We start from the raw sequence: 26,518 nt of genomic DNA, 5'->3' as shown, positions 1-26,518 counted from the left end.
ATAATAAAAGGACGCCTCCTAGCGATGGCTTGGTCGAAAACGAGCTGTCATCTCAAATTCATCATGTAAAGCCGAGTCTGACCTGCTACATAATATTAAGAACAGGACGCAAGGTAAAGTTAGTTTCACTGGTTTACAGTTTAGTTTATTCTCTGGAAATACATGTTTAGCATGGTAAAACGTTATCATTGGAAACACCGCTAGCTTGGGTAAAAAAGTACGGCGGCGGGATAACATTTTCAGTTTCCTTCTGCGGTTGCCAGGCGATTCATTTGGCAGAAATTGGGACGGCAATGAAGCTACAGGTAAGATGCCAAACTTTGAAATATAACGTGGGCTCTAGCAATTATTTCAAAAATTAAAATGTGCGTGAAAACAGGGATTAATCAAATATTGTTGAATACAAATGTCTTTTGGGGATTTGTGCTATGTTACGTTCGAATAGTCTCGCATTAACAGACCTTCCTCCAAGCACAGCGTTCGAATGACTTCCTAGTCTCTGAAACCGTGTAACTTTCACTGGCCCTCTCATAGCAGCCCCCGAACACATAATGTATGCTGATGTGCTGCCATCTGCTGGTCTGCAATAGAACCGACAGACTACTGGTTAATTCTCATATTTAACCAGCTCAGCCACATTTAGCATATTATGCACTCTCAATTTTCAAGGACGGTGACGCTCCCGTTGGAGTATAGACCTTTTTCACGGCAGACATGTTCTGACATGTCATAGTAGGAACAGTACAGGTGTATTCCAACCCATTAATGATGGCTGCATTCCACTTAGGAGAGGCCCTGGTATTGTGCATGCTGACTCACTGAAATAGCTTACTGGGACACTTGATGGAATTGAGCCATCGTTATCAATTTGAGCTGTGCTTTTCCTACTATGACAAGCCAAAATGTCTGCCGTGAAAAAGATACATTGACTGAAGGTAAAAACCAATGCAAAAGGAGTTAAGCTTTTGACATTTATAGGTAGCGTGGGACAACTGTAGCAAGACGTTATAGTACTGATTGATACGCTTGATATTTTTGTATTTAAACTCAGTGATGCACCGTAGACATTTTATTCTCCTTAATAAACGTGTTTTCCTTGTCATTGACATTGGTCAGAACTACAAACTTTGAACGAGCTAGCATGACAAACGACTAGTTTCTACTGGATACCTTCTACCTAGCGTTAGGTCGTTATCGCAGAAGGATAGTTTTCTCAAGGTACCCCTTCATCGTTACACCGGCGAAACGTCAAGGGTTTGAAAGTGTAATGTTAAATGATAAGTTAGTTGTCGAGCAGGGAAAAAACTGTTGTGGAGGATGCGGGCATCGATCCCGCTACCTCTCGCATGCTAAGCGAGCGCTCTACCATTTGAGCTAATCCCCCGTACTGACTAAGGAAGAGGTAGCGTCAGATAAATAATTGGAGCTGACCTGATATTATTGCAACATTGTTCAGCGCTAATGTATCCTGTCAACGTCGCTAAAGTAAGCCCACATGAGCCAATCAAGCAATGTTCTTCTTAATAAACACAAAATAATAAGTATTAATCAATACAATGACGTTAAATAACTATGGGATTTCTGATCGCTAGGGGGCGTCAAAGCTTTAACCCAAGGATTTAAATTTAGAAGGTTTACTTTGTCCGGCAGGCGAAATTAGGAAATTAAGAACCCCACTATGGCCACGCCAATATGGGATTAGTTTTGTGATTTTAATCCCAAGCAAAACTTCTCAAGTATCAAACAAAACACACTAACTCAAGCAAAAAAATTGTCACCTCAAAGGTAAAACTTAAAACTTGCAAAACAAAACATTTGTGTAGTTGTAAACTATTGGTCTTTTATTTGTTTGATATTATGTCCTTTTATTTACAGTTCCCTCTGCTTCTTTCTCTATGATCAGTCTTTTGTTCTCTCCATCACGTTTGCAGTCATGCTCCCACCTTTCTCCTTTGCGCTCCCTGAGTTTTTGCTTGCGATTCTGACACAAATATCTCGTGTGGGCGGGTCTTACAGGGGTGCGTCCCCATTGGCTAATGAGTGTTAAGGGAAAGTTTGAGTAACAGCTCAGCCTCAGTGCAGGTAAACTAACGTTAGAGACTCAAGAGTCTGGTCTGGAGGACACACAAGCCACTCCACAGGGGATTCCTACAAGATTAATAAAGTGTAAGTATTGATCATGTATGTATGTATGTATGTGTGTGTGTGTATATATATATATATATATATATATATATATATATATATATATATATATATATATATATATATATATATATATATATATATATATATATTATCTGTGATCTACAATGCAAGCATGGTTAATAGACATTTGTTGTTTTGTTGTGTTAAGTTACTAGCTAGCTAACTAGCTGCTAACGTTATCTAAAACTTGTAGCCACCGGCTACCTTACTGAGCTAATTTACCATGGGAATCCTGTATTCTTCGTGAGGCCTTACTCAATGGAGCTGTATTAACATAGACTGTATATTATTAGTGGACAGCCCATCCGGTTTTGCAAAGTGCTGCAAATGCGGAAGTACCTTAAATGTGCATTCTATCTGAATTCCAGCAGGGGGCGACACGTGCGGTTGCAAAAGGAGGTCGGTTTCTGTAGAAGTCTATGAGAAAGTGACCCACTTCTCACTTGATTTATTACCTCAGTAAACCTCTTCATAATGAGTTTATGGTCTCAATCGCTAGTTTTAAGTCTTCTGCAACACAGAATGATATTCATTTTTTGAATTATGGTCTCGTTGATTTTAAAATCGGCGATAAAGCAGAGGGTGTTTTAGGGCGTGGCTATGATGTGATTGACAGTTCGCGGCCTGTCAATCATGACAAGAGGTTTAGCAAAGCTTATCCAAGGCACGTCAACTTCATTTTGGAGTTTGACCAGCTTTCTTCGTAGTGACTGTGACACTTTAGTCGCCTAATAATATCTTGTTCAGCGTTCGGTTGGACGACAAGACACTCAAAGGAGTCGGCAGTTCAGTTTTTCTGGTAAGTAACGTTTATTTTTTTTAAATACTGTTTTTCGTTAGCCAACGTTAGCATCCCAATTAATATCAGTTTGCTAGCTAGATTGCACCTTGCTAACCAAGCTAGCGGGCTAACATTATGCAGACCGTAAACGGATTCAAATATATATTTAACGTTACAGTCGTATACAGTAGGTATGCATAACGGTCTCGCCGGTGATCTATTTTTAACCATATGTGGTGTTATTGCTAATCGATGCGTATGCCTCCCTAACCCGCAAGCTAACACTACCATTTCATGTAACGGTAGCTAATGCTAGCTTAAAATCAAAGCCTGATATAGCTAATGCTATGGTGCAAAGTCATATTAAACCCTATATTCGCACGGGATTAGAATACTTTTGGGACTTAGAAATTACCGCCTCACATCTGAGTTTCGTGTGGCGCATTCGCACAGGACAAGCAGAGACTGTTTTTACTTGAATAATTTTTCAATTCAATTCAATTTTATTTATAGTATCAAATCATAACATAGGTTATCTCGAGACAATTTCTAGATAGAGTAGGTCTAGACCACACTATAATTTACAAAGCCCCAACAATTCCAACAAGTACAGTAATTCCCTCAAGAGCAAGCAGTGCGACAGTGGCGAGGAAAAACTCCCTCTTGGGAAGAAACCTCGGACAGACCCAGGCTCTTGGTAGGCGGTGTCTGACGGGCCGGTTGGGGGTGTGATGAACAGTGGCGATAATAGTCACATTAATAATGGAACAGTGACTGGATGTAGCGGGAAGCTGCACGGTTCAGCAGGAAGCAGCAGGGTTCAGCTAACCTGACTCCATCAGATGGATTGCTTCGCATTTGCTCGGCATATCCATCTGGGAACTTTCCGTTGGAGAACTTTTGGGAAGGGGCGGAAATACTGGTTAGCTGATTGGATGAACCATCTGTTTATCACCTATGTTGGTGATAGATGGGCCAAATCAACCAATCAGATCCACGAAGCGTATGAAAATACAACAACAAGCCCGCCCCTGCTGCTGCAGGCAAAGCATAGCTCGTTAGCTCAGCATGCAAGCAACATGTCGGTAAAGGAGATTTGCCGTTTGTGTAACGAGAATTTAGGAATGAAAGGCACCATTTCAGGTTCACGGACCATATTCCAAAAGAAGGATCCAAGAGAAAAAAAGCATTAGCGAGCGGCTAACAGAATTAGGGCTACCACTGTCTGAAAATACTGGTTAGCCGATTGGATAAACCATCGGTCTATCACCACCTAACCCACCTCAAAACCAACGCTGATTGGCCCGGTCGTTTGGCTAACGGCTTCAAATTTTCTCTGCCTCAAGATGCCAGACTGATCTGCGAGTGGAAAACTGGAGCTCGCGAGATCGGGACGGTCTCACGAGGCTAGGTCTTGGCGTGGCCATAGTGGGATTCTTAATATCGCGTCCGGCAGATCGCAGGTCCGAATCCAGCTCACGGCGGGTGAATTGAAGAACATTTAACTCAAAATCGTCCATAACTCACAGGGATATCGCTTGAATATTGTTACAGGGAAAAATATATCTGTTATTTCATTATTCTATATTTTCCCGAGGGGGCAAAAAGATAGGCTCCCTTCCTCCTTATTTGACTGTATCGAACTTAAATAATGAAAAGATGTGATGTGAACCCTTTACTTCGCAGTGTTAACATGCACATTAAAACTCTGACTTGCACACCAAAAGAGGTGCCAGGCTCATAATCTCTCACCAATGTTAACGTGTTAACGGTGGACCACATGAACGTTAACCCTTTACTTGTAGGGTTTATTGTGAACATGTGGCCCATGTGAGCTCGCAATACAAATCCATTCTCACTCAAAATAAACCAGCACCATTCATTTCACAACTTTTTATTTATTCAAAACTCAAAAGATGAGTGTTCTGTAGATGTTTACATGGTCAATGAATGCAAGTTTCAGAGCAGAGGACAGCCAGTTTGCAAATAAAAAAAGCTGGGAAGGGACAAGGAGACTTCCTTTGTTTAACTGGATGCTTATGATGACCAGTCAACTGGTCACTGATTTTTTAATACTGATTTTCTTACAAACTTTAACTCATTTACCCTAGGCAACCCTTAACAGCAAATGAAAAGTGTACACAGTATGATTAGCAGGATAAACATGACAAAACCTGACATGTAAAAATCTTCTGTATTATTCCAGTGTCAGGCTCCCTTATATTTTAAATTAAAACATTAGCACTGCTACAATCTATAACCATGTTGCCAGTCTGCAGGTGGCTTTCCACCTCAAAATTTCAAACTCATAGGCTTCTGCATGTCTGTCCAAAAGATACAATGGTAATTAACCTGGATCGTGCGACATCAGACAAAATCTCCACACAAAATACATATACAAAATAGCACTCATTCACAGTCAATGTGTAACATTCTCATGCTCAGATATGTTGCTGATCAATAATACATAATTGCAGAGCACTGATCATACGCCTTGAGTCATTACACCAAAGGATTTCCTTCAGCGTTTCTACATGCCATGAACACACCAGAACAGAAACTAAAGGCTTGATGCTGACTCAAGCACAAACCATAACTGAACAACACATAACACGCATGGCCTCAGCTTTCAATTCATGTACAGCAGGTTTTGCACCAATTTTGCTACAGAAAGTTCATCTAAATTAAATATAAGTTAAATAAATAAGAAACTGTTATTAAAAAGTCACTTTTGTTACAGTTTTAGTGGCCCTGGGAGTGTCCTGGTGGCACATTGGAGCAGTGTTGTTCTGTGCTCTAATAAGTATCACAGCGCACCAAAGTCAAATAAATAACTCCATAATGAGCAAAGACATTGTTCTCTCAGAAATCACAAGGTCGGCAATATTTACAGACTTAAAATTCACTGTTTGCCATAACAACCTCCTTGCCAAGCTCGGCTCGATTTTCTGTGTTACTCATGCTGAAATAACTGGAATATGCCATACATTACTGCTATTGTTACTGTGTAAGTGGAGGGAGGAGCAGCAGATGTCGATGCAGAGTAGTTGTGTATACTGTGTAGATGGCCAGAGGGTGGAGGAGGGGGAGGTTAAGAACAGATATACATATGAGAAAGAAGATGAGAAAGACGGAGTAAGGATAATGGTGAGTATTTAAAGAGAGCGTGCAGAGAGACTAGAAAACAAATGAGGGCAAAAAGGAAAGGAAAGGGAAGATGGGGATGTTAGGGGGGAGGGAAATGAAGGGCTCAGTATTCATCCTGGTCCAGGTGAGCTTGTTCATCGAGGTCCTCATCCTCCGGAGGTGCAAAGCCATCCTGAGAAACGGGGAGAAAAAGTTATCATTCAGGTTTTCTGCTTTCTTTTCTTTTCTGTTACTATAAAAAAAAAAATCCTGATCAAAGACGACATACAAACAGATAAACAATGGCCTCTACATAGAGAGCGCAATTTCTAACTTCTGTAACTCATTATACTCTTTCTGAAAAAATAAACTTGTTCCTGGAGTTTACTGTCCATATACTTAGGACAATTGTCATCCAATAACAGTCCTCTCTGTTTAAAGTGGAAACCTTTACAACGACATTGTTTGCATATTTAAAAAAAGTACAGTTGCCATAAAAATGTACCCGCGTACTTCTGTCATCATAACTTGGTTTCGTCCATATTTATGATACCCACCAACACTCTGTTCCAAGTAATTTGTTCTAATATAATCTCTGCTGTCTAAAACCTTCTACTGTTCGGTCCTTTCTGTCCAGCTCAAGCCCCCAAGGAACGGAGCTGGGCTGTAAAGCCATTTGCATGCGGCCATTGATCAACTCTCATTGGATTGAATGGGCCCTGTGTGGTCCTGCTGTTATTACAGACATGTCAGTCAGTCAGTCAGTCAGTCAGTGTTTAAGGTGTCTAAAAACAAAAATATTGAATAAATAACAGTATTAGATTATCGGTATTAGCATAAACGCTATTAGGTTTTTTTAAATGACCAATATTAATTGAATATATGGAGTGAGCCACATGACATACTGTTGACTATGGTTATGTTTACTTCATTACAAATGTCAATAAGGTGTTATGTGAGGTGTACTTATTTCTGGAATAGAACTCTGAAGGTTTCCCTCTGGCTCTCTATAGTAACTCACTGAGTAAAGAGCATGCAGATGGAAATGGTGCAGTGCAGCCTGGATTTGTTGCTGATAAAGGATAGGTACCTCTGTTGCGTAAAGAATGTCGATTATCCTGCTGAGGATGGGATTGTTTTCACTCTCGTGTTCCTGGCAGATCAGCTCAATGTCTCGTAGTTTGCTGAAGTAGAAGTCTCTCTCCTTCTCTAGTCCGTCTACAGTCAACTTCAACTCCATACACTTAGAAAGGAAAGAAAAATAGCAGCAAATAAAAAATAAACCTGTTTAAGTGGCACTATTTTGGCACTTTTCTTTTCATAGCAGACATTGTGACTGTCATTAATGAAAAGCACAGGTGTTACTAACATTTACACCTGTGCTTTTCCTACTGTAACAGCTCAAAATGTCTTCTGTGAAAAAAGTTATTGCCATTAATGCAATAAATCAATTGATTTAAGTAGACTTAGACATGAGACTGAGAAGGGGTATATAGATAGGGTAGATCGATGACATGGTTTAAGAGTACTGTTGTCTACCTGTTGATTTAGCTCCATGATCTCAGCATCACTGCCCCCGTTTCTAGACAAAGATTGATTCTTCCTCAGAGCTGGAGTGTTGTGTTGGACGCGCTGTGGTGTTGGCATGTTTTTGGGAACTGTTGGAGATGTCCTCTGTGGTCCTGGAGTGGTCAGAGATGTTTGTCATTTGAATAAAAAAATTAATTGACTGCATTGATGTTGGCTTTGTAGCAGTTGTGGCGATGGATATAGCACATTATAGAGAGCTGATGTTATCAGCTTATAGCATCATGTTGTGCCTTTGATATGCCATTTTTTTTAAATGATTTCAAATTGTTTTACAACAGAACTGATATAAAATTTGGATAGCCAGATTTTAAAAAGCCAAATTATAAATGTAATCATATTAAATCATTTAAAATGGTTGAAATGTCACATTTATTTGAGACAAAATGGATAAAACAGGAAAAACCCTGCATCCTGCCAAACCTCTATAAGTGCTTCAGGAGAGGTGTTAAACTCAAAGTCAGAACACGGCAACACGCATTATCAAAGTTTTGAAAAATAAATGGTCATTCTGCCCGTTTACAACCACACTGCTTCTTCCCAGTGACAAAGCCACAAAGCAGGTCTATGACACACTACAAATCAAATTAGATTGTTCGCCATTATTTTCAAGCAAAAAGCTTTCACAGAGACATAGCAAGGCTGGTCAGGCCGATGTTACTCTTGTTAGTAAAATGAAACAAACTTGCGTTTATCAGTTTTATCAGAGATCGAGTTGCATCAGCTGCTTGATGCAGGACATTTTGGATAGGATATTTTTGTGGGTCTTCTGGCATCACTGATCATGATCAATTAGAATTGGGAAGGCGAGTTACAATTGGTGGTTGCATGTTGTGGATTTTCATCCCCACTAAATGCTGCGTCCCACCAATCACTGTGGTGATTACTACAATCCCACCAGTGACTCTGCCATACCTACACGGTAGGATTGGGCATCAAGAAACGATTCCAGTAGAATTGTTTCTTTATTGGAATCGTTTGGAATCGTTTAGAGGATTTAGTTTCAAATCCGATCATCGCTTCCCAATTTAATACGCGCAAGTTTTGGTTTCCAAAGCAGCCAGGCGCTTGTTGTGTTGCAGCCTTGGAGCACAGTAAGCAGCGCTGTAGTGTGGCTTTATTTTACGTTGTAAAAGCCCTGTAAAACTGCAAACCACCATTGAATCAAAATAAAACGTTCCTCTTATTTGTGAAAATAGGCACGTGACCCGTTTCAACTCCACCTCTCAAAGAATCTGAATGGAGAATTGATAAGAACCGGAATCGAAAGGAAGAATCTGAATTGGAATCAGAATTGTTAGACTCCAAACGATGCCCAACCCTACTACACGGTGTCATGTTGCTCGTGAATGCTGGGCAGTGAGATGGATCTAAGAAGACAGCGGTCAGTCTGTGAATCGTGCTGCTCACACCACTTGCTTCCAGGGAGCGCTTTTTGAGCCATCCAAAGCTCGGCAAGACCGTGCAGCAAAGCCAAAACTGTTTGGTTTACCTGGGGTTCTCTTTGGTTTGTGGATAAAGTGATCACCTGGATTGGGGGCAGGGGCCACGTCCTGCCCCTGTCTGGATAGTAAAGGGTCATACTCCTTCCCGTCATAGTTGGCGTCAAAGAACTTCTTGAACCACTGCACAAATTCAAAGTTGTCCTGGAACTTCCCTTTTACAAGCTTTTCCACAGGAATTATCTGGAGGATTAAAACAGGGAATGCTTGAATAGCTCCATGCGACATAACATGCATGTTATGCTGCTGTTATATGTGAAAACAACAACTTATCTTAAATATGATTTTAAAAATATAGTGGAATACATGATAATATGATAAAAGCATTCTGACTTTGTCAACACTCATCCTTTTAAAAGCTGCCTGAAGCACTTTGAAGTTGTGTATAGATTCATGTTCCAGCTTGGCTTGAAATTTGACCTTCTTCAGAAGGATACAACCTGGGAACAACATGTCCATGAACTGGCAATATGCCGCTCCTGTAGAACACAAAGACATACAGATTAGTTTTTGTTGTCTTGTTGTGATTTTATTTATTTTTTTCAGCAGTATTTGATTGGAACTTAAGCCCTACCTGAACAGAGCTGTTCGATCTTGGTGTAGGTGAGGTGCAGAGAATCGTTGACCCATGCCAGCATGTCATGTCGGCTGAGGTTGTCAATGGACACAGATGTGGCGTACACATTAACTGCCATCCCCTACCTGAAACAAACCACATAAGAAGAGAGAAATGGTCAGTCAGGTGGAATGGTTTTTTGTTTGGCTGAAAGTTAGTTAATAAAACTGAGTATTTCATCTGTCTTTGATTGGCCTCTACAGATCTTCCAAGATACCCCACCCTTTACTGAACCACGCTGCCCACCAAGTCCAAACCACATCTGATCCTCCCCTTACTTTTACTCAACCTACCAGACATCTTGGACTTCGAAGGATGCAGAACTGATATACGTATTTAGGTTGCAACTGCGGATTATTTTCGTTATTGATTATTCTGCCCATTACTTTCTTCATTAATCATTTTTGTCTATAAAATGTCAGAAAATACTGAAAAATGGCTGTTACAATTCCCTAAAGTTTCCTAAATGTCTTCATAGAATTGTTTCTCGATGTACTATCATGTAAGACAGAAAAACAGATCCTCACACAGAGAAGCCGATACAAGTGATGCTTGATATTTTTTACTTCTACAAATGACCTAAATAATTCATAATTCATTGATTATCAGAATAGTTGCTGATTAAATTAATTGTTTCAGCTCTAGACTTTTTCAAGGACCTACTTCACTGGACTTATTTTAATGTATTTGTCCTGGATTCCTGATGTAGGATGTTCTACTGTAGTATTAGACCCGACTGTAATCTGTATAAACTGTTCAGTGGGAGGGGGGGGGACATAAGGAAATTTACTTTCCTTATGTCCCAAGGTGTTGAGGGCTAGTTGTGGCAGTTGTGGGCCGGTTAAACCCTCTGACACTGGTGATATTGGCCCTATGGGAAATACACTTGATTTTTAACTGTAAACACAGTCGCTGAGAAGCATCTTTAATTTCAAATTTTAATCTACAGATGTGTTGTGAGCATAATCCTCCCTAGATTAAACAGAAATACCCTGATGTTTGTGAGCAGCTTTATACATCTGGCAGCTCCAGCCTTCTCTGTGCTCACTTTGCTCGCCTGCTAATACCTTCCAGTGGTGTCGTGTCAGAATGGGCCTGTGACACCTTGACATACCCTGCAGTAAAAATGCACATTAACACTAGCAAGTCATAAACTGTAAAATGATGGGCATAAGGTCACACTGTCTCTGCAGGTGACAGCCTGAAATATAAATTACAGTATGTCACCAAATTCCACACTCAAAATCAACAGTATCACGCTTAATACCGGCAGTGTAAGCAGTGATTTCTGGAGAATAATATTGTTATTGCACCTTCAGCAGCGTGCTGCAGTCTCCCATGGGGCTATCTTACAATTAGATGATAATATAAACTACAACCATATAACCAACAATAAAAGCGTTTAGGACAAAACCACGCAGCCTCAGCTACATTTACGAGCGCATATACTTTGAAGTAGGTGTCATTTCTATTTAATATGGATTATTGTATAGCCTATCGCACGAAAGGGAAGTCTATTCTCTAAAAACCTGCTAGGGCCTTCTAGAAAGCTCCGTAACTGACTGCAGCAAAATCGTGGGTGCAAAACCCCGAAGTCCAACAAGAACAAATGGGCGGGGGTCTGACATTTCAAGCCCGAGCTGAGAACAATAAATGTGCCCGTTTGCTGGGTGCCTTTCGGTTAAAAAAACCCCGCAACGCTGGTGCTGCTCTCCTAGCGGCCCCCTCTACAGGCCTCCCCGAATAGCTCAGGACTGACAGTGCACGGGGAATATATCCTCCTCTCTGCATGGGAATAAAACACGCGCTCCCCCGCAAACACCACGCACAAAATAAAAGACACAAGAATGCGAGAGTGGGTCAAAGGATTCTTTCGCGCGTTGATACTCACTGTATTCAGGAGTGCCCGTGTTGTTATCACGCTGGCTGTATTCCTTATGTCAATGCCCGTTGCCGTAGTCGTTGTCAGACCCTACGCGGTGCAGTGCCTGGTAACGGGCCGCCCTGTCTGGGGCTGCAACAATCCAGGTCCAACCGCGCATGCGCCTGACTCCATGCTGTTAAAGGTTTATTATAAATAGGACTTTGGCCTGTTACAGCTAAGAGACACATGATGTGTCTGGTTGGATTTAAGGCCTGCTGGTCACTGAGGTTTTACTGAGGACAGGCAACACAAAAATGCCTTATGTTAATGTTTTATCTGCTGCTGGATAAAAAATAAATAAAAATGTCAGCAACAGTGGTGGAAGAAGAATTCAGATCCTTTAATTCAGTAAAAGTGCTAATACAACAGTTAGGGCTGAATAGAATAGGATAGTTAACAGAAGTATTATTAGTAAAATGGACTTAAAGTATTAAAGTAAAAATGCTTGTTCTGCAAAACAAAGTCTCCTGTGAGTGATATATCAATAGTTTAGTCCGGGGCCCCCCTCCTAAGGGAAAAAGGAAAAAGAAGGCACTGTCTGCTACACAAAGTTGTGTAGATTTTTTTCGTATTTTCTTTTGTTGGTGATATATCTAATAGATTTAACTCTGTGGCCCTTACACAGTTATTTACATACAACTTACATCGGAGGAAGTAGGACCCAAACGAGACACTGCTTTTTTGTCAGAGGTCAAAAGCCAAAAATGATCGGAAACCACAGGTTATAGCTGTCAAATAGATGTAGTGGAGTAAAAAGTACAATATTTATCTCTGAAATGTAGTGAAATAGAAGTACAAAGTAGCATTAAAATTGAAGTTTTAAATTAAAGTGCAGTATTTGAGTAATACTCTTTACCAGGGGTCAGCAAAAAACACAGGATTCAGTGGGAGATTTCATTGTGGTTTATTTGCACTCAAATCATGTGATAAAGAGCTGCAAGAAGAAATAAGAGATAAAAGGAATTCAATGTGACGTCACATTGTTCAGCACCAGTGTACGTGTGGGAGCGGGAAGACACAACAAGATTCACTGGAGCTTCTGAAAGTGAAATCTGTCCCCAAAAAAAACCCAAACAAAAAATGATGTAGGACTTTTACTGTATCTTGTGTGCACCCCTGCTTACACTGCAGTTTCAACAAAAACACAACAAAATCAATTACTAAGACAATTATTCACAAGAACAACTCAAACTAAAAACAAACAATAGAAATACAGTAGTAGTGTCAGTGCTTTTCTGTAGCTGCTAAACAAGCATGCCTTCCAGTTATGATGCTGAGCTTTCAGTGGCGTACAATGTGAAGGCGTTTGATCCCCCGAAGAAATGGCATTAATGGACTAACATATCTGCTGTTAAACTTCAACTCTGTGAATGCTGAGAAGGATCACTTCTCCTTCCCTATATGCTTCACAGTGCTGTGTTACATCGGAAGGGTCAGTCAGAGGAACGTTCCCTTTCAGACCAGTAAATAGTGCAGACTCTAAAAGAAACGACAGCGATCAAAGTGTTATGATCCGTGCCGGCGGTGTGTGTGTCTCAGGTGAGAAAAAGGCAGTTTGGGTGAGACTTTTTGCTCTCTGTGGAAAATGGATACGATCACAAAGAATGCTGCGTAACATGAGCAACATTAGTGCTTATTACAGTAGTTCTAACTATGCTACCATGCACAGTACACACAGCATAGGTTCATTCACATTTGGTGGGGGTGGAACAGAAGTTTATTCTGCTATAAGGCTGTAAACATGATCTGAAATGCTAATCTGACAATGATGAACTACTGAACAAAGTCCTCATTTTTACTTAGGAAATAATTCTAACACAGTAGCATCGACGGAAGATAGCACAAATAATGCAATATAAAAAAAATAAATAAACAAATGCATATAAAAGGTTAGCTTGCATTATGATATTTTTCATCAATTGGTCAACTACATTTTTCATAACTGACATAGTCATGTCATGCCGATACCCTTGTAATAATCTGTTACATTTCATTCACCATGGCTCGCAGTAAAAAGACATTTGTGATATTTGTGACATTAAATCATGTAAAAAGGCATCTAAATAGTACATGATACAAGTGCAAAATCGTATTTTACAGTGAGGTAACACAATCGCATCATAAAAACCATGACTCACCTTGATATCACTAAAACTATTAGTAAGATATTTCCCCTAACGTGAGCCAACAGCCAAAGTAATTATTGGCAACTCATCTTTTTTTTGCTGCTTGGTTAACATATGGCAGAAATTTGACAGCTATAACCACTTAGCAATTGTTTTCCTTGATCCATATTCCAATATTATTACGGCAAATGTCATACAGTTTAACGTTTTACAGTCCTATGTAACTGTGCTGAGTTCAAAATAAAAACTAGACTCCATTAGCCCACACATATTCTAAGCTTCCAGAAAGAAAAACAAGTCATCTTGCTTGGCCATATGTTTCCCTCCGGTGTCATTCTTCCGCTTCACGTGATGGCCGTCTGATTGGTTACCAGATCCCGCTGGATCTCCCTCCAGGAGGAGCGAGGATCCTGGCCGAGGATCTCTTTGGAATCTTGTCATCGATCTGGGCACCTGGAGCAGCAGGGAATGTGATCATGTGCACAGGGTCAGCAGTGAAACACAAGGAACTACTATTTCCTCGTAGAGTTTAGGTGCAGCTCAATCATATTTTCTAGGGTTATCTAAATAGCTTATGTTAAGGTCTAGGTGGATTTAAGCAATGCAGTATACTTTGAAAGATCAATTCTTCTTATTCCATTTAAAATGCTGCTCCAACCATTTATGATTAATGGCAAGTATTTGGATGTAAAGTATACATTTATGGCACAGAATCTGGCCTTCTGTTGCCTGAATAATGGTTATACTCAAACACAGAAAACTGTCAACTTCCAAGACAAAAGGAATTCCCAGGCACTAACATATTGTAGAGTAACTATTCCTCATATGCCTAAATGTTTGCTAGGGGGCTGCCCTGGTGGCCTAGAGGTTAGGATACTGAACATAAATAGTTTGAGTCCGACCACAGACCTTTGTTGCATGCAAATCTTTGTAATAAAAAAAAACTTTTAAAAATGTATTAGACACCTTCTAGGTCTGAATATATATACAAATGTGAAGAATATAAATGAAATAAAGGATGCGTAAGCCTTCTATATACCTTGGTTTTCTTTTGAAAAGTGCTATAAAAAAAAAAAAAAACACTGTCCCTCCAAATTTCTTTAATTATAGCACCCTCATCAGGTCAAGTAGTATATTTTTTAAAGGTTTGAAAATCAGTGACAAAATACAGCATTTCTCAATGTACTCATCATCATATGAAAGAGAAATAGAAATGTTCACTAAGATCTGAATAGATCTGTTGATTCTCACCAGACAGGCTGAAGCTGGACTCTTGGAGGTCCCTCACGCCCCCGTGCCGGGTGCAGGGACGTGTCGGAGTGTCCAGATCTGAAACCCCAAAGTCCCTCTTTCCTGAGTTGAGCACCGGAACCACATCCCCTGTGTAGGGCTCCCGCTCAACAGCTTTCACAGCCTGGCACTGGTAGGTCACATGGCAACACACATACACATATATATTACACATACAAATAAATGAACACTTGAAAAAAAAAACACTTTTTGAAATAGTGGTGTAACAACTTGTAAACGTTAGAAGAAAACTATTTCTTGGAGTAAACTAGTGAAGTAGCAGCAGGAATAGCATTAGTAACTGCAGGGGTGAGACCAGTATAGCCTTCTCAAATAGAGATACTGTTACTTTATGCTAATATTATTCCCACTACTTAGGGCTGACTCTGTGGCGCAACGGTAGCGCGTCTGACTCCAGATCAGAAGGTTGCGTGTTCAAATCACGTCAGGGTCAAATTTATTTGCGGTTGCAAGTTAAAAAAAGAATACCATGTGTTCGACCACTTTGTGAGAACAGGATCAAGAATGTGCGAATGCCGTACGAAACGAGCACCCACTTTGCTTGTCTAGCACATGTGGACCGACACGCATCCTTATTTCCTTTAGTGTGCATTGCGTAATTCTTTCCTGATCTTTCGCAGATCAGGCTCATCAAAGTTAAATTATTCTACGGACGATTGAGAAGGAATCAAAAGAAGGAAATAAGAAAAGAAGGAAGGAAAGAGAGGGGAACGAAGTAAGAAAGGAATGAAAAAAAAGAAGGAACCAAGGAAACAAAAGAAGGGAATAAAAGGAAGGAAACAAGAGAATGAAACAAGGAAACTAAAGAGGGACACTTAAGAAGGAATCACAAGAAGGTAATAAGGAAAGAAAGAAAGCAAAGAAGAAGGGAAAAAGGAAAGAAAGAAAGAAAGAAATAAGGAAGGAGTAAAGGAAGGAAGAAGGAAAGAAAGCTCTGTCTGGTACCTTTTCCCTCTGAACCATCTTCTTGTAGAGGTAATCTGGGAAGGTCCTCAGGGGGCAAAACTTCCCAGAGCCCTCAGCACACGTGAACATGCCATTTTCATAGACCAGACGGCCACGGCTGATGGTGACCAGGGGTACACCATGACAGCGGAGACCTTCATACAGGTTTACATCTCCTCCCTGGACCTGGTTATCCACAGAAATGGTCCTGCAGACAGAGATGGAAAAGAAAAAAAAGATGACCCAGTTAAATCAGACAAACAGCTAATCGGCTTGAGGGATTCAAGATAAAAGCTGCAGCGAGGCGAGGTGGTCGATGAATGGATGGATTGAGTTTCATACTTGGATCCCTCGGGGTCCCAAACCACCACATCAGCATCTGCTCCTGGGATGATCCTTCCTTTCCTCGGGTAGAGGTTGTAGATCTTTGCCGCGTTTGAGCTCGTGACTGCAACAAAGCGATTCTCATCCATCTTTCCCCCAATCTGTGAACGATAACAAAGACATGCCTCAAAATACGTTTGTAACCTTAAGAATGAACTTAAAATCAAACACAACATCTGACTGGATCAACTGTTGCACTAAAAGCAGATGGTTTTTTTGTGCCTTTACTCTCTGTGTTTTATGTCGTTTTTAAAGTTGGAATCGATGACCACCAACACAAAACAGACGTCCTATCTGTGTGAGTCTTTTGGCAGCCAGACAGGAACAAAAGAGCTACGCATACCACTCCTTTCTCCCAGATGACGCTCATGCGATCCTGAATACCAGGAAGCCCGTGGGGGATCTTTGTGAAATCATCCTTGCCCATGGCTCTCTGTTTGATGGTGAATGGACGGTGGTCGGACGCCACAACATTCAGAGTGTCACTGCAGCCAAACAGAGAAAGATGGAAGTCACATTTACTACTGCAGCGGTGGAAGAAACCGGTAACCCTTACCGGGTTACATTAAATGTGAGATTTCATAGTGTTTTCCTCACTTTCCCAGCAGGCTCATTAGGAAACTGGGAGTATTGGGGTCCAGGCGGAGAGGAGGCACGGTAACATGGGCAGCAGCATGGGCCCAGTCCTGGTGATAATACTGCATACCGTTGAGCACAGCGTGGGCTGTGGTTGTTTCACCGTGGACCACCTTACCTATGGTTACACAGTACAATATAAATGCACACTGGATCCAATGATAGTGAGAATAGTGTTGTAAGAAAAGCAGCAGAGATTAAGCAAGCAAGACATTAAAAGATTAAGCAGAGAAACTATGACTTGTTTCCCTCTTAAACAAACTGACTTTAAAAAAAATATTTATTACTATTTCAAAAGTTGACTTTTTAAGAGGACCAGTATGAAAGTTGATGGGATAGGACTTCATTACGCACCATTGTCCTTTAGTATTGAACACAAAAAGGGGAACTAAAGACGGATGTAAAAAAAAATAAGTGTGTGGGAGGGCAAATACTCAGTGTCAGTGAGTAGTGTAGAAGAAAAGGAATAAGAGTTTTGGTCTAATCTTATCCTAATATTCTCTTATCTGTTCACTGATTAAATTGTGACTGTTCTGTATGACATTTCGACCGTGCTGAAACTATTTTACCCATTCAACAACCTTTAGGGTATGCTGAATTTAATCACGTCTATCTGCCTTTTCTCGAGCTTAGTGTTAAGAGGAAGCCTTTATGATTACTAAGCCCTTTTGTTTAGAGGCCAGGTCAGCTCCAACAAAGATTCAGAAGTGCTCTGATTAACTAATCAAAGCACTTTTGATTAGTTGAAGCAGACAGTATTGAGTCTATGCAAATCTACCCAGACAGACTAGTGAGTTGAATGTCTTCTTAGCGTTTTGTTTATTCTGTTGTTTCCTGTAACCTTATATAAAAACCCTGGCCAGAAACTGCTTCTGGTCAGAGATAATTCTACAGCTTCTTGTGAACTTCTGTCTCCACTGTGCAAAAGTCCTCTTAACCAGCCACTGAATTGGACCTAAGGGAACTTTTCTTCCACAGTAGTTGATGGTGTCTATGAAAAGGTCCATGCTAAGCCCGGCTACGCGTGGTGTGAGCGTGGCGTTTCTGTTGCGTGTCAGCTGCGTGGATTTTTCTATGTCTTTACACACCAGAAACGTGTCTGACGCGACGCTGCTGCTAGTCTTGTCTGTACACATGGATGTTTCCCATTGATAAAATGAAATACCATGTTAAACATAAATATATACTGATTTGATTATAGCAAAGACAACGTCTGCAATATTGACGGCAAAATAGGCTACAGAATATTTCGTTCTGTATTGACAGGTGTATATATATATATATATATATATATATATATATATATATATATATATATATATATATATATATATATATATATAATTATTATTTTTTTTAAATTACCTTTATATCTTTATTTATATCAAAACCTAGAGACTTTCAAACATCAACATGTCATTTATTAACATGTATTTGTGTCAAAATGACATACAAACATCTTTTCCTATTCTATTTTACCTGGAAACGCTTCCAACGAGCTTGCGTGTAATTTAGTAATTTAAGAAATTTAAATTTAAATCTCCAGTATTTTCATGAAAGTACATATTTTCTAAATGTAGTCAAAGTGCTCGCTTTGGAAAAATTCCAAACATGATAATGCTAATTGTATCAGAAATTAACCCTTACCCTGCATCTTGGCTGTGGCCACTACATCTCCTGCAGGCATACTGGACACATTGACGAGATAGATCGGGCAGTGGGCCTAACGGAAAAAAGAAAAAAGTACAGTATGTTCTATAGAAAAACTGATCTTTTTTTTTCACCAATATGTATTTCTCTTTTTGTGCGGGAGAGATCTCACTCACCCTGTTGGCGATGGTGATTGCCCTGTGAGTTGCCTCTGCTTCCAACTGTAAAGAAACAAGACTGTGAGGAATCATGGGGAGATACAAAGGTAGAGCCTGGAGTCATTTCATTACCGTAATAATATAAATACTCTTGACAAGAGAATTTAATAAAAGTTTATTTTAGCTTGAGTGACAGTAATTGAGGGGAAACTGGGATAATCCTGACTATAATACCTCTTCAGGCCTGCTGATTTCAATCCCCTCTGGGCCACTAATGCCCAGGTCCAATGCTTCTTTTGCACCCTGGGAAGAGGCAAGAGGAAGTCATGAATAATGTAAACAACAAATAGGTACATTAACACAAGCATTTATGTTCATTTAATGTGTGTATACTACAATGGAGCTAATGGACAGAATGAGAAGGTATTGAAATGATTCCTCCTCACCTCTGCCACCAGTTCCCCATTTTCAGCATGGACTCGTGCTATAGCTCCGATGTCCTTACAGTGCTGCAGAGCCTGGAAGAGCTCGCTGTCCCTCAGCATGAACATGTCCTTATAGGCCATGAACATCTGAAAGGAATTCACTCCGTGCTCCCTCACCAGCTTCTCCATCTCAGCTCGCACCTGCAGGAAGGCAAAGTGTAAATGAGCTCTAGCATCTCTCAGCCTGAACCAAGTTTTCTTGTACAGAGAAGAATCCAGTTCTCAGCCATTGGTGTACTTTTACTTTGTGTCCTTGTTGTCATTTGTTGGTATATTCAGTTTATTCTTGTGGATAAGTAGAGACTAAAATATATATTGCAATATATATCAGTTTTTTTTTTAACCAAACAGCAAGAGCTTCTTTCTTATATCACCATTTTGAATCAGTGTTTAAAAATGATACTGTCTGAAATTCATCATCAGGGTCTCTACCAGCCTCAATTAACCAGAATGCAACACCGTAGCAAGTATGACAAAACGTTTGCTTTGTCCTGGCATAAAAAACACTTTGGTTTAGGTATTGTTCTTATTCATCTCCATGTCTTCGCCTACACATAAGGAGCTGAAAGAAGTCTAGTCTCTGGAGGCTGTTGAAAAGCATCCTGGGAATTGTAGGAAGTCACTAACAGACAACAGAGGTAAGAAACATTATAGGCTGCTTATAGCTAAGAGTTTAAGACTAAATGTTTTTTTTTTGCCATAATAACAAATTCTTCTGGAAAGAAAAAGATCATGTGGGGAGGGAGGAACAGTGTTGTGAGTACCTTGGGTCCCCACCAAGTAACTCCCATGTGCAGAGCGTAGTCACAGCAGGCTTTGGAGTCTGCCGAGCTGCGGCACGTCTCGTAGGCTTCCAGCAAAGACTCATTCTTCTCTGGCAGAATGTGTGCGATCACCATGGTTGTACCGCCAGCTAGAGCAGCCTAGAAGAAATGCAAACAACTGCTCTCAAGTCACTTCCATAGGAGGTACTTCTTGCGATTATTATTGTGTTGTATCTGTATTGTTTACACCTATTTTAGTGTGTCAATGTGTTTTTTTTTAATCAATGACCATTAAAGACAAAAATGAACTTAGTTTAACTGAAATGAGCGGACCTTAAATTAAACGAAATGATCATTAAACCGAGGCATTAAGAGACATTGAAGCCAAAGATATTGATTTGTTAAACCCATAAATACTGAAGGGACTGTAATCTACTGATCAACGCAGCTCCTGCCCTAAGCATAAAAGTAGAAGCCTCAATTGCCATTAATGCATATTGTTATGGTTATTTGCAGTTGACCGCTGAGGACAATATAAATCCTTCAGTTGTTAAAGCACACAATTGACTGCCCCTCACAGTATAACCGAGAGGCCCTCAAAGCAATAACGTATAATGTCTTCGCGGCATCAGCACTTCTGACTTATTATCCTCCAAAAACAGATTTAGATGTTTTTTTTTTTTTTTTTTTTTTTTTTTTTTAGAAATCCTAATAAGCCAACCAGTGAAGACAGAGTGTGTTTTGTGTATAAGTGCATGCGTCACTGAGCATCTGTCAGCTGAGTGACCCTAGAGTGGATCGGTGTGTAGTGGGAGGGAGGACCAGGGGGGGGCGTGGGTCTGAGAACCATTGTCTCCAAGCACAATGGCGTGAGTGAAAAGGCTTTGCAGCAGTCTTTGCAGCAGCCCCCCGGTATCCATGGAAACAGATACTGATATGCATTTGTCTCTGGACGTTTTTGGAGCACGGCGGCAGCGGAGCAGGCAGGGAGGGGCGAGGAGAAAGGAATGAGGAGAGAACAGTGGAGAACAGTGTCTGTCACCGGCAGCCGCGATCTGTCTGTCTGTCCAGTTTCTAAAACAGCTAAAAGCCAGCCTCCGTCATCTCTCATACTCCATCATCTCAAAGCGCTCCAGACTGATGAGTCATCATGGTGCCCTGAAGCAGAGTAGGCTATCCCAGTCTTTAAAAGCAGCCATGATGATCTCATTCTTCACTTTCAGGCAGCCTCGCCAACAGCAGTGTGCAAGTGCCAAATCATCTTGGTGTAATGTTGGTGAAACTCTGCAACCTTTTGACACTTCCAGAAAAAAAATGCATAGTACTGCCAAGTACAGCAGTTTAAAATCTTTAAATCTGCTGATTATTTTCTTGACTAACTGATTAATCATTTTGTCTGTATAATGTCTATCAGAAGTCCCATCTGGTTTATACATGTTGTTTTAGCTTGCAGCTTGTTGTTATACTGTATTTAAATGCTTCTTTACTATTTTCTGTGCATGTTTTTAAGCGACTATCCTGCTTCTGTCAGCTGTTTATCTGGTTTATGATTACTACTTCTAATGTGTGACATCTGGCTCTCTGAGGAGCATTCAACAACCTACAGATCTGAGTCCAAGGTGACGTCTTCAAATTAGGGCTGCCACCTCTTAGTCGATTATTCGACTAATCAGTTGTTTTGGTCTTAGTCGACTAAGATTTCTTTAGTCTATTAGTCATTTTTTATGCTTATTCATGCTTAATTACTCATTTCCAAGAAACTCATGAGCACATTTATGGTAAACACAAGATTTAAAGTGGTGCTTTTGCAGGATTAATTGTGGAGAAACTCAGTTTTACAGATGGTTAATTAACTACATTTATATTGTGCTTTTCTAGTCTTAACCACCTCTCAAAGCGCACAGCTCTGTCAATTAAATCAACTAATCGATTAGTCAACAAAATTGTATAAGTGTTAGTCGACTAAGAATTTCTTTAGTCGAGGACAGCCCTACTTCAAATGTCTTGTTTTTGTCCAATCAACAGTCCAAAACTCAAAGATATTTAGTTTACATTCTATAGAAGAGTAGGAAAGCCAGAACATCTTCACGTTTGAGAAGCTGACACCAGAGAATGTCTTACTATGTTTGCTTAAAAATGACTTAAACAGCTGATCCATTATCAAGATTCTGTATCATTAACTTCTTCTATGATTAACTTTCTGTCCATATAAATATTGATTAATCAACTAATTGTTGGGGCTCTACCTCCAAGATTGATGCCTGTAAGTATGTAACTATAAAACTGACCATACCGCCAAGCAATACAGCTTTCTTAGTGTTCAAACCGTCACCATCATCTGCCTAGTTTAAATAACTTAACATGCTGTTTGCATTCCATCTTAATGCTTTATATTTAATATTATTTTACTATTGCAGTTTTAGTGTTGACATTATGTTCTAATTATATAATTTTTACTTTGACAGCAAGAGTGGTTGTGTCTGTCTTTGATGCCAAAATATTAAGAAAGCTGCCTCATTGCATCAAAAACAAACTAAAGAAGCATCTCTGACATCTCGGCTAAAGTTAGCATCAGTGGAAAGCTTTCATCGATCTCTATCTAAAAAAAGAAAACGACACATTTGTGATCACAAGCATTATCTAAATTAGAGGGATATCCAAGAGAGTCGAGTTAAATTTAGCCAAAAAAACTGAGTTTCAGAATCTAAATCTGCAGAAACACGGTTCTTATTTCATGCTTTGACTGTAAAACATGCTGTGACATTAAGTGTTGCTTTTGCTCCGTTCTATTGTACAATTAGGACAATGCCAGTTGTCCTACTTCCAATCTAAGCCGTTCTCGCTTCTGTTTTTTTTATGTCATTTTTTTTGCCATTTCCAGGACGGCGTTACCTTGGTGCCGCTGTAGAAGTCATCTGCCGTGGTGGCATTCATGAAGCTCTCCTCCAGGTGGACACTGGTGTCAATACCCCCGGGGAGGACTAGTTTTCCCGAGGCGTCGATCACTTTGGCTCCACCTGGGATCATCAGCTCCTTCCCCACCTGCTGGATGATGCCATTCTCGATGTAGACGTCGGCCTCCTGGGTGCAGTCGTCGTTCACCACCTTGCCGCCTTTTATCAGGATCCGCACCATTGCTGAGCTGGAAGACATGGCTATGGCTCTGTAAGGAAGAGAAAGGGGGGGGGAAAGATGGGTTTTAATCCTGTGGTGTGAGCAGCTGCTAAAACTGTGATAAACTGACTAAATCTAATACCACTTAACTACAAAAAGCAAAAGAGAAGTTACAGCAACAGCAAGTGTTTCTACAAAGAAACTTGAGAAAGAGAACTTTTTACAGTACCTCATCCTGAGCTGAGACAGTGTAGTAAGACTAGCAGAGACAAGAATCAGTGATGCTGCCCTGTGACCAGTCCGTCAGGCTGTGACTTACATCAGCTACAAGACTACAAGTAGGCTGTGTCAGTCACCGCCTGTGACCTGACGTCCCAGTGGACACTGATGCACTGGTGAATAGAAAGAAGCTGAGTCCAGTTGTGGATCACAATAAGGCAGACAAGGGTCAATAAAGCCATTCTTTTGAAAGAACTAAAGCAGCATAAAGCCACTTACAATGATGTTCACTCACTGAGAAGCTATACAGAAAGAATCATAGTGGCTGAAAAATATGAGCTACGAAGGTTGAGGTGCGTTCACTTCCGCTACATCCATGCCAAATAGCTCAACTCTACCCCAGTGCTTCCCAACCTGGGGATCAGTACCCCCAAAAGGGATCACGGGGTGAATCTAAGGGGTCGTCAGATGATTTCTACTACACAGCATTTGGTTTATTGTTTGGGACTTTTTATCTCCTCTTTTCTTGCAAAATACTACTGTTACCTCTTCAGCATCTACTTCTAATGAAAGAATGTTAAAGGTAAACACCACTGTTTGAATTGAAGAACCTGTGATGGGGGGTCACAGGTAGATTTGGCTTTGTACTAAGAGGTCACAACCACCACTGTAGCTACCACTACAAACTATGAAGTTATGTCCTTAATATTGTTTCTGGGAATTGGGGTTTTTTATAAACTTGGTTTACATTTTACAATGAAAAACGTTCACATGGTGGGTATGTTATAGACAGATTCCAGTATTTTTTGACTCAGTAGATTTAAATTGGATGACTTTTGGACCACAAAAGGAAAGGAATAATGGATTCATCATCCGGAATTTTTCTTCCTGGTAGCGTGGAGAGTTGAAACAGCACTTACACCCCTATGTTGCTAAATTACATTTGCATTTGCAAAATATATATATGTATATCCAAGTCCAAATTTAGTAAAGGTGCGTTGGGGTCTCATGATCTTAGTATTTCTACAATTCTGGCAACAACTCTGTCAGTAACCACAAGGGTTGCTCTACTCTATACTCTATTCAAAACAACACAAAAAGAATTACAGGAAAAATCATGCAAAATGAATTTCCTTCATATTAGTTAATAAACTGGGTGTGATCATTGCCAGTGATAATCTATTCATCAATAACAAAGACACAATCTCCAAGATCTGCCTCCTCCCTTTCCTTTTACACCACTGTAATAAGTGTGTGTGTGTGTGTGTGTGTGTGTGTGTGTGTGTGTGTGTGTGTGTGTGTGTGTGTGTGTGTGTGTGTGTGTGTGTGTGTGTGTGTGTGTGTGTGTGTGTGTGTGTGTGTGTGTGTCCATCCTGCGTGCTTGCGTGCGTGCAGGATGCGTATGAGGGTGCGGCAACTTTACTGCATGGCATGGACTCCTTCACATATACAGATCTGATGTGATAATGGGGTGGATGGGTTAGGATAGGCATTCATACTACCAGGCTACCATTTAGAAGGTGAAGCACTCATGCATTATTTCCTGTGTTCCCCAAAGCCTAGAAGCAGCTACAGGCTATAGTAAAGTTATTATTTTACAGGGCCTATACTGTAAGTTGACGCCAATATGTCAATAATAAACAGGTGAGCTTATGTTACCTGTATAAAGACATAAATCGATTACAGATTAAATATGCAACTATAGTATAAATGTTCACTTTATAGTAGGCTATAATTGTAAAACTATAGGCCCTGGTACTTGCTCAAATGCCTATATTTATTTGATTTGTCCATTAAATCTATTAAATCACTGCTACAAATCAAACGCAATCGCTGTATATGTCAAATAGTATCAGACGGAATAATTATCTAGGCAAATAATGTAATTTTACTGCAAAAGTGTGATCGCAGTGGAATGATGACACTTCCACTTGTGCGACTTGACACAAAGAAACCGGTCTCCATCCGGCATGATCGGCTGCACAGCGTTCATTAGCGAGCTAGAAACCGCCTTCCCAGCTCCCAGTCCGCACCAGACCCTCCTCTCCCTCCTCCACAATGAAGACAAGCTTGCTATCTAACGGCGCAAAGTGACTTCACACTATAATAACACAGGTCTAGGTGTAGTTGTACTTCAGGGTGTGTGTAGATTCTGGGAGGGTGGCAGGAAAGCAGACAGGGCAGACACCAAGACGTGTAAGCCAGGGGGGCATGGGGAAAAAAAGCCCCCAGGCTCCAGGAGGAGAGACGATATACCCATTGCAGCCAACTAGTCCGAATAATGCTGGTGTGGAGCACATACCTCCTCTATGGGCCTGCTGCTGCTGCTGCTGCTGCTCCACTCGGCTCTCTGCTTACTTTCTTACAGGAACAGAATGCAACACAGTCCGCGGATGGCACTTCCCAGGGAGATACACACACCAGATGGATGCCTTCCTGGCCGGTCCGGGACCAGCAGACCGCAGCATCATTAACGTCAAGTCAGCGAAGGAGATACAAGTAAGACATCCGGTTTTGCTTTCGAAATAAAACCCAATATTTTTTTTTTTATTATTTATTCACTCTCTTTTAATGTGAATGGCAATTCAGAGGTCTACAACCAGACTTTGACTGAACAGCATTCAAGAAGCAATCTGCATGAAATAAACATTAATTCTCTCCCCCCATATGTAATTTTTACAGCTTTTACTACCAGCACCATATGCAAATACCTCCCCCCCCCCCATCATGCACCGGGCAAGAAAATACCCTACATTGGTCCAGTAGGCTGCAAATATTGGACTGGGAAAACGCCTACTGCCTCATACTGTATTCTTACATAATACTAAAGTCATACATTATAATATTCTTAAGATATATTGTTAGCAATAATAATAAACAAATAATTAATGAGTTCAACATTTAACGTTAATCCATTAAGAAATACCTCTGAAAACTAAAGACGATTATTCAAATTTATTTATTTATTAGGTGACCGAGTAG

The 26,518-nt window shown here is 40.4% G+C and overlaps 2 protein-coding genes, 1 long non-coding RNA gene and 2 other non-coding genes across 8 annotated transcripts; 2 read left to right on the top strand and 3 right to left on the bottom strand.

Annotated features, from left to right (window-relative positions):
- Positions 1–21: 21 nt before the first annotated feature.
- Positions 22–26,021, top strand: LOC114546533 (uncharacterized). 3 transcript variants are annotated; one of them, XR_003691064.1, is made up of 4 exons: positions 22–305; positions 15,125–15,293; positions 23,085–23,368; positions 25,905–26,021. It is a non-coding gene; the product is annotated as an uncharacterized LOC114546533 (long non-coding RNA). The 3 variants fall into 3 exon arrangements; XR_003691063.1 differs by lacking the exon at positions 25,905–26,021 and having other exon boundaries at positions 23,085–24,630; XR_003691065.1 differs by lacking the exons at positions 23,085–23,368; positions 25,905–26,021 and adding an exon at positions 15,802–15,947.
- trnaa-agc (transfer RNA alanine (anticodon AGC)) lies at positions 1,312–1,384 on the bottom strand. The gene has a single exon. It is a non-coding gene; the product is annotated as a tRNA-Ala (tRNA).
- mapre3a (microtubule-associated protein, RP/EB family, member 3a) lies at positions 4,868–11,847 on the bottom strand. Of its 2 annotated transcripts, none has more exons than XM_028565360.1 (7): positions 11,712–11,847; positions 9,779–9,906; positions 9,538–9,683; positions 9,195–9,387; positions 7,655–7,797; positions 7,206–7,358; positions 4,868–6,308 (listed from the first exon to the last, which is right to left on the bottom strand). In XM_028565360.1, exons 2-7 carry the CDS (start codon positions 9,897–9,899, stop codon positions 6,240–6,242), a joined length of 825 nt encoding a protein of 274 aa, XP_028421161.1. In that variant the 5' UTR covers positions 9,900–9,906; positions 11,712–11,847; the 3' UTR covers positions 4,868–6,239. The 2 variants fall into 2 exon arrangements, with proteins under 2 accessions (XP_028421161.1, XP_028421162.1); XM_028565361.1 differs by having other exon boundaries at positions 9,231–9,387.
- dpysl5a (dihydropyrimidinase like 5a) lies at positions 12,697–23,362 on the bottom strand. The gene is made up of 12 exons (XM_028565359.1): positions 23,096–23,362; positions 20,204–20,362; positions 19,401–19,580; positions 19,189–19,257; positions 18,973–19,017; positions 18,794–18,869; positions 17,108–17,264; positions 16,854–16,995; positions 16,469–16,611; positions 16,127–16,334; positions 15,122–15,290; positions 12,697–14,323 (listed from the first exon to the last, which is right to left on the bottom strand). Exons 1-12 carry the CDS (start codon positions 23,354–23,356, stop codon positions 14,238–14,240), a joined length of 1,695 nt encoding a protein of 564 aa, XP_028421160.1. The 5' UTR covers positions 23,357–23,362; the 3' UTR covers positions 12,697–14,237.
- Positions 15,543–15,614, top strand: trnaw-cca (transfer RNA tryptophan (anticodon CCA)). The gene has a single exon. It is a non-coding gene; the product is annotated as a tRNA-Trp (tRNA).
- Positions 26,022–26,518: the final 497 nt, after the last annotated feature.

Source organism: Perca flavescens, chromosome 20, assembly GCF_004354835.1.
Source record: "Perca flavescens isolate YP-PL-M2 chromosome 20, PFLA_1.0, whole genome shotgun sequence".
Taxonomy (NCBI): domain Eukaryota; kingdom Metazoa; phylum Chordata; class Actinopteri; order Perciformes; family Percidae; genus Perca; species Perca flavescens.
Note: the sequence above shows the minus strand (reverse complement) of the source record. Positions and strands in the feature narration are given on the sequence as shown.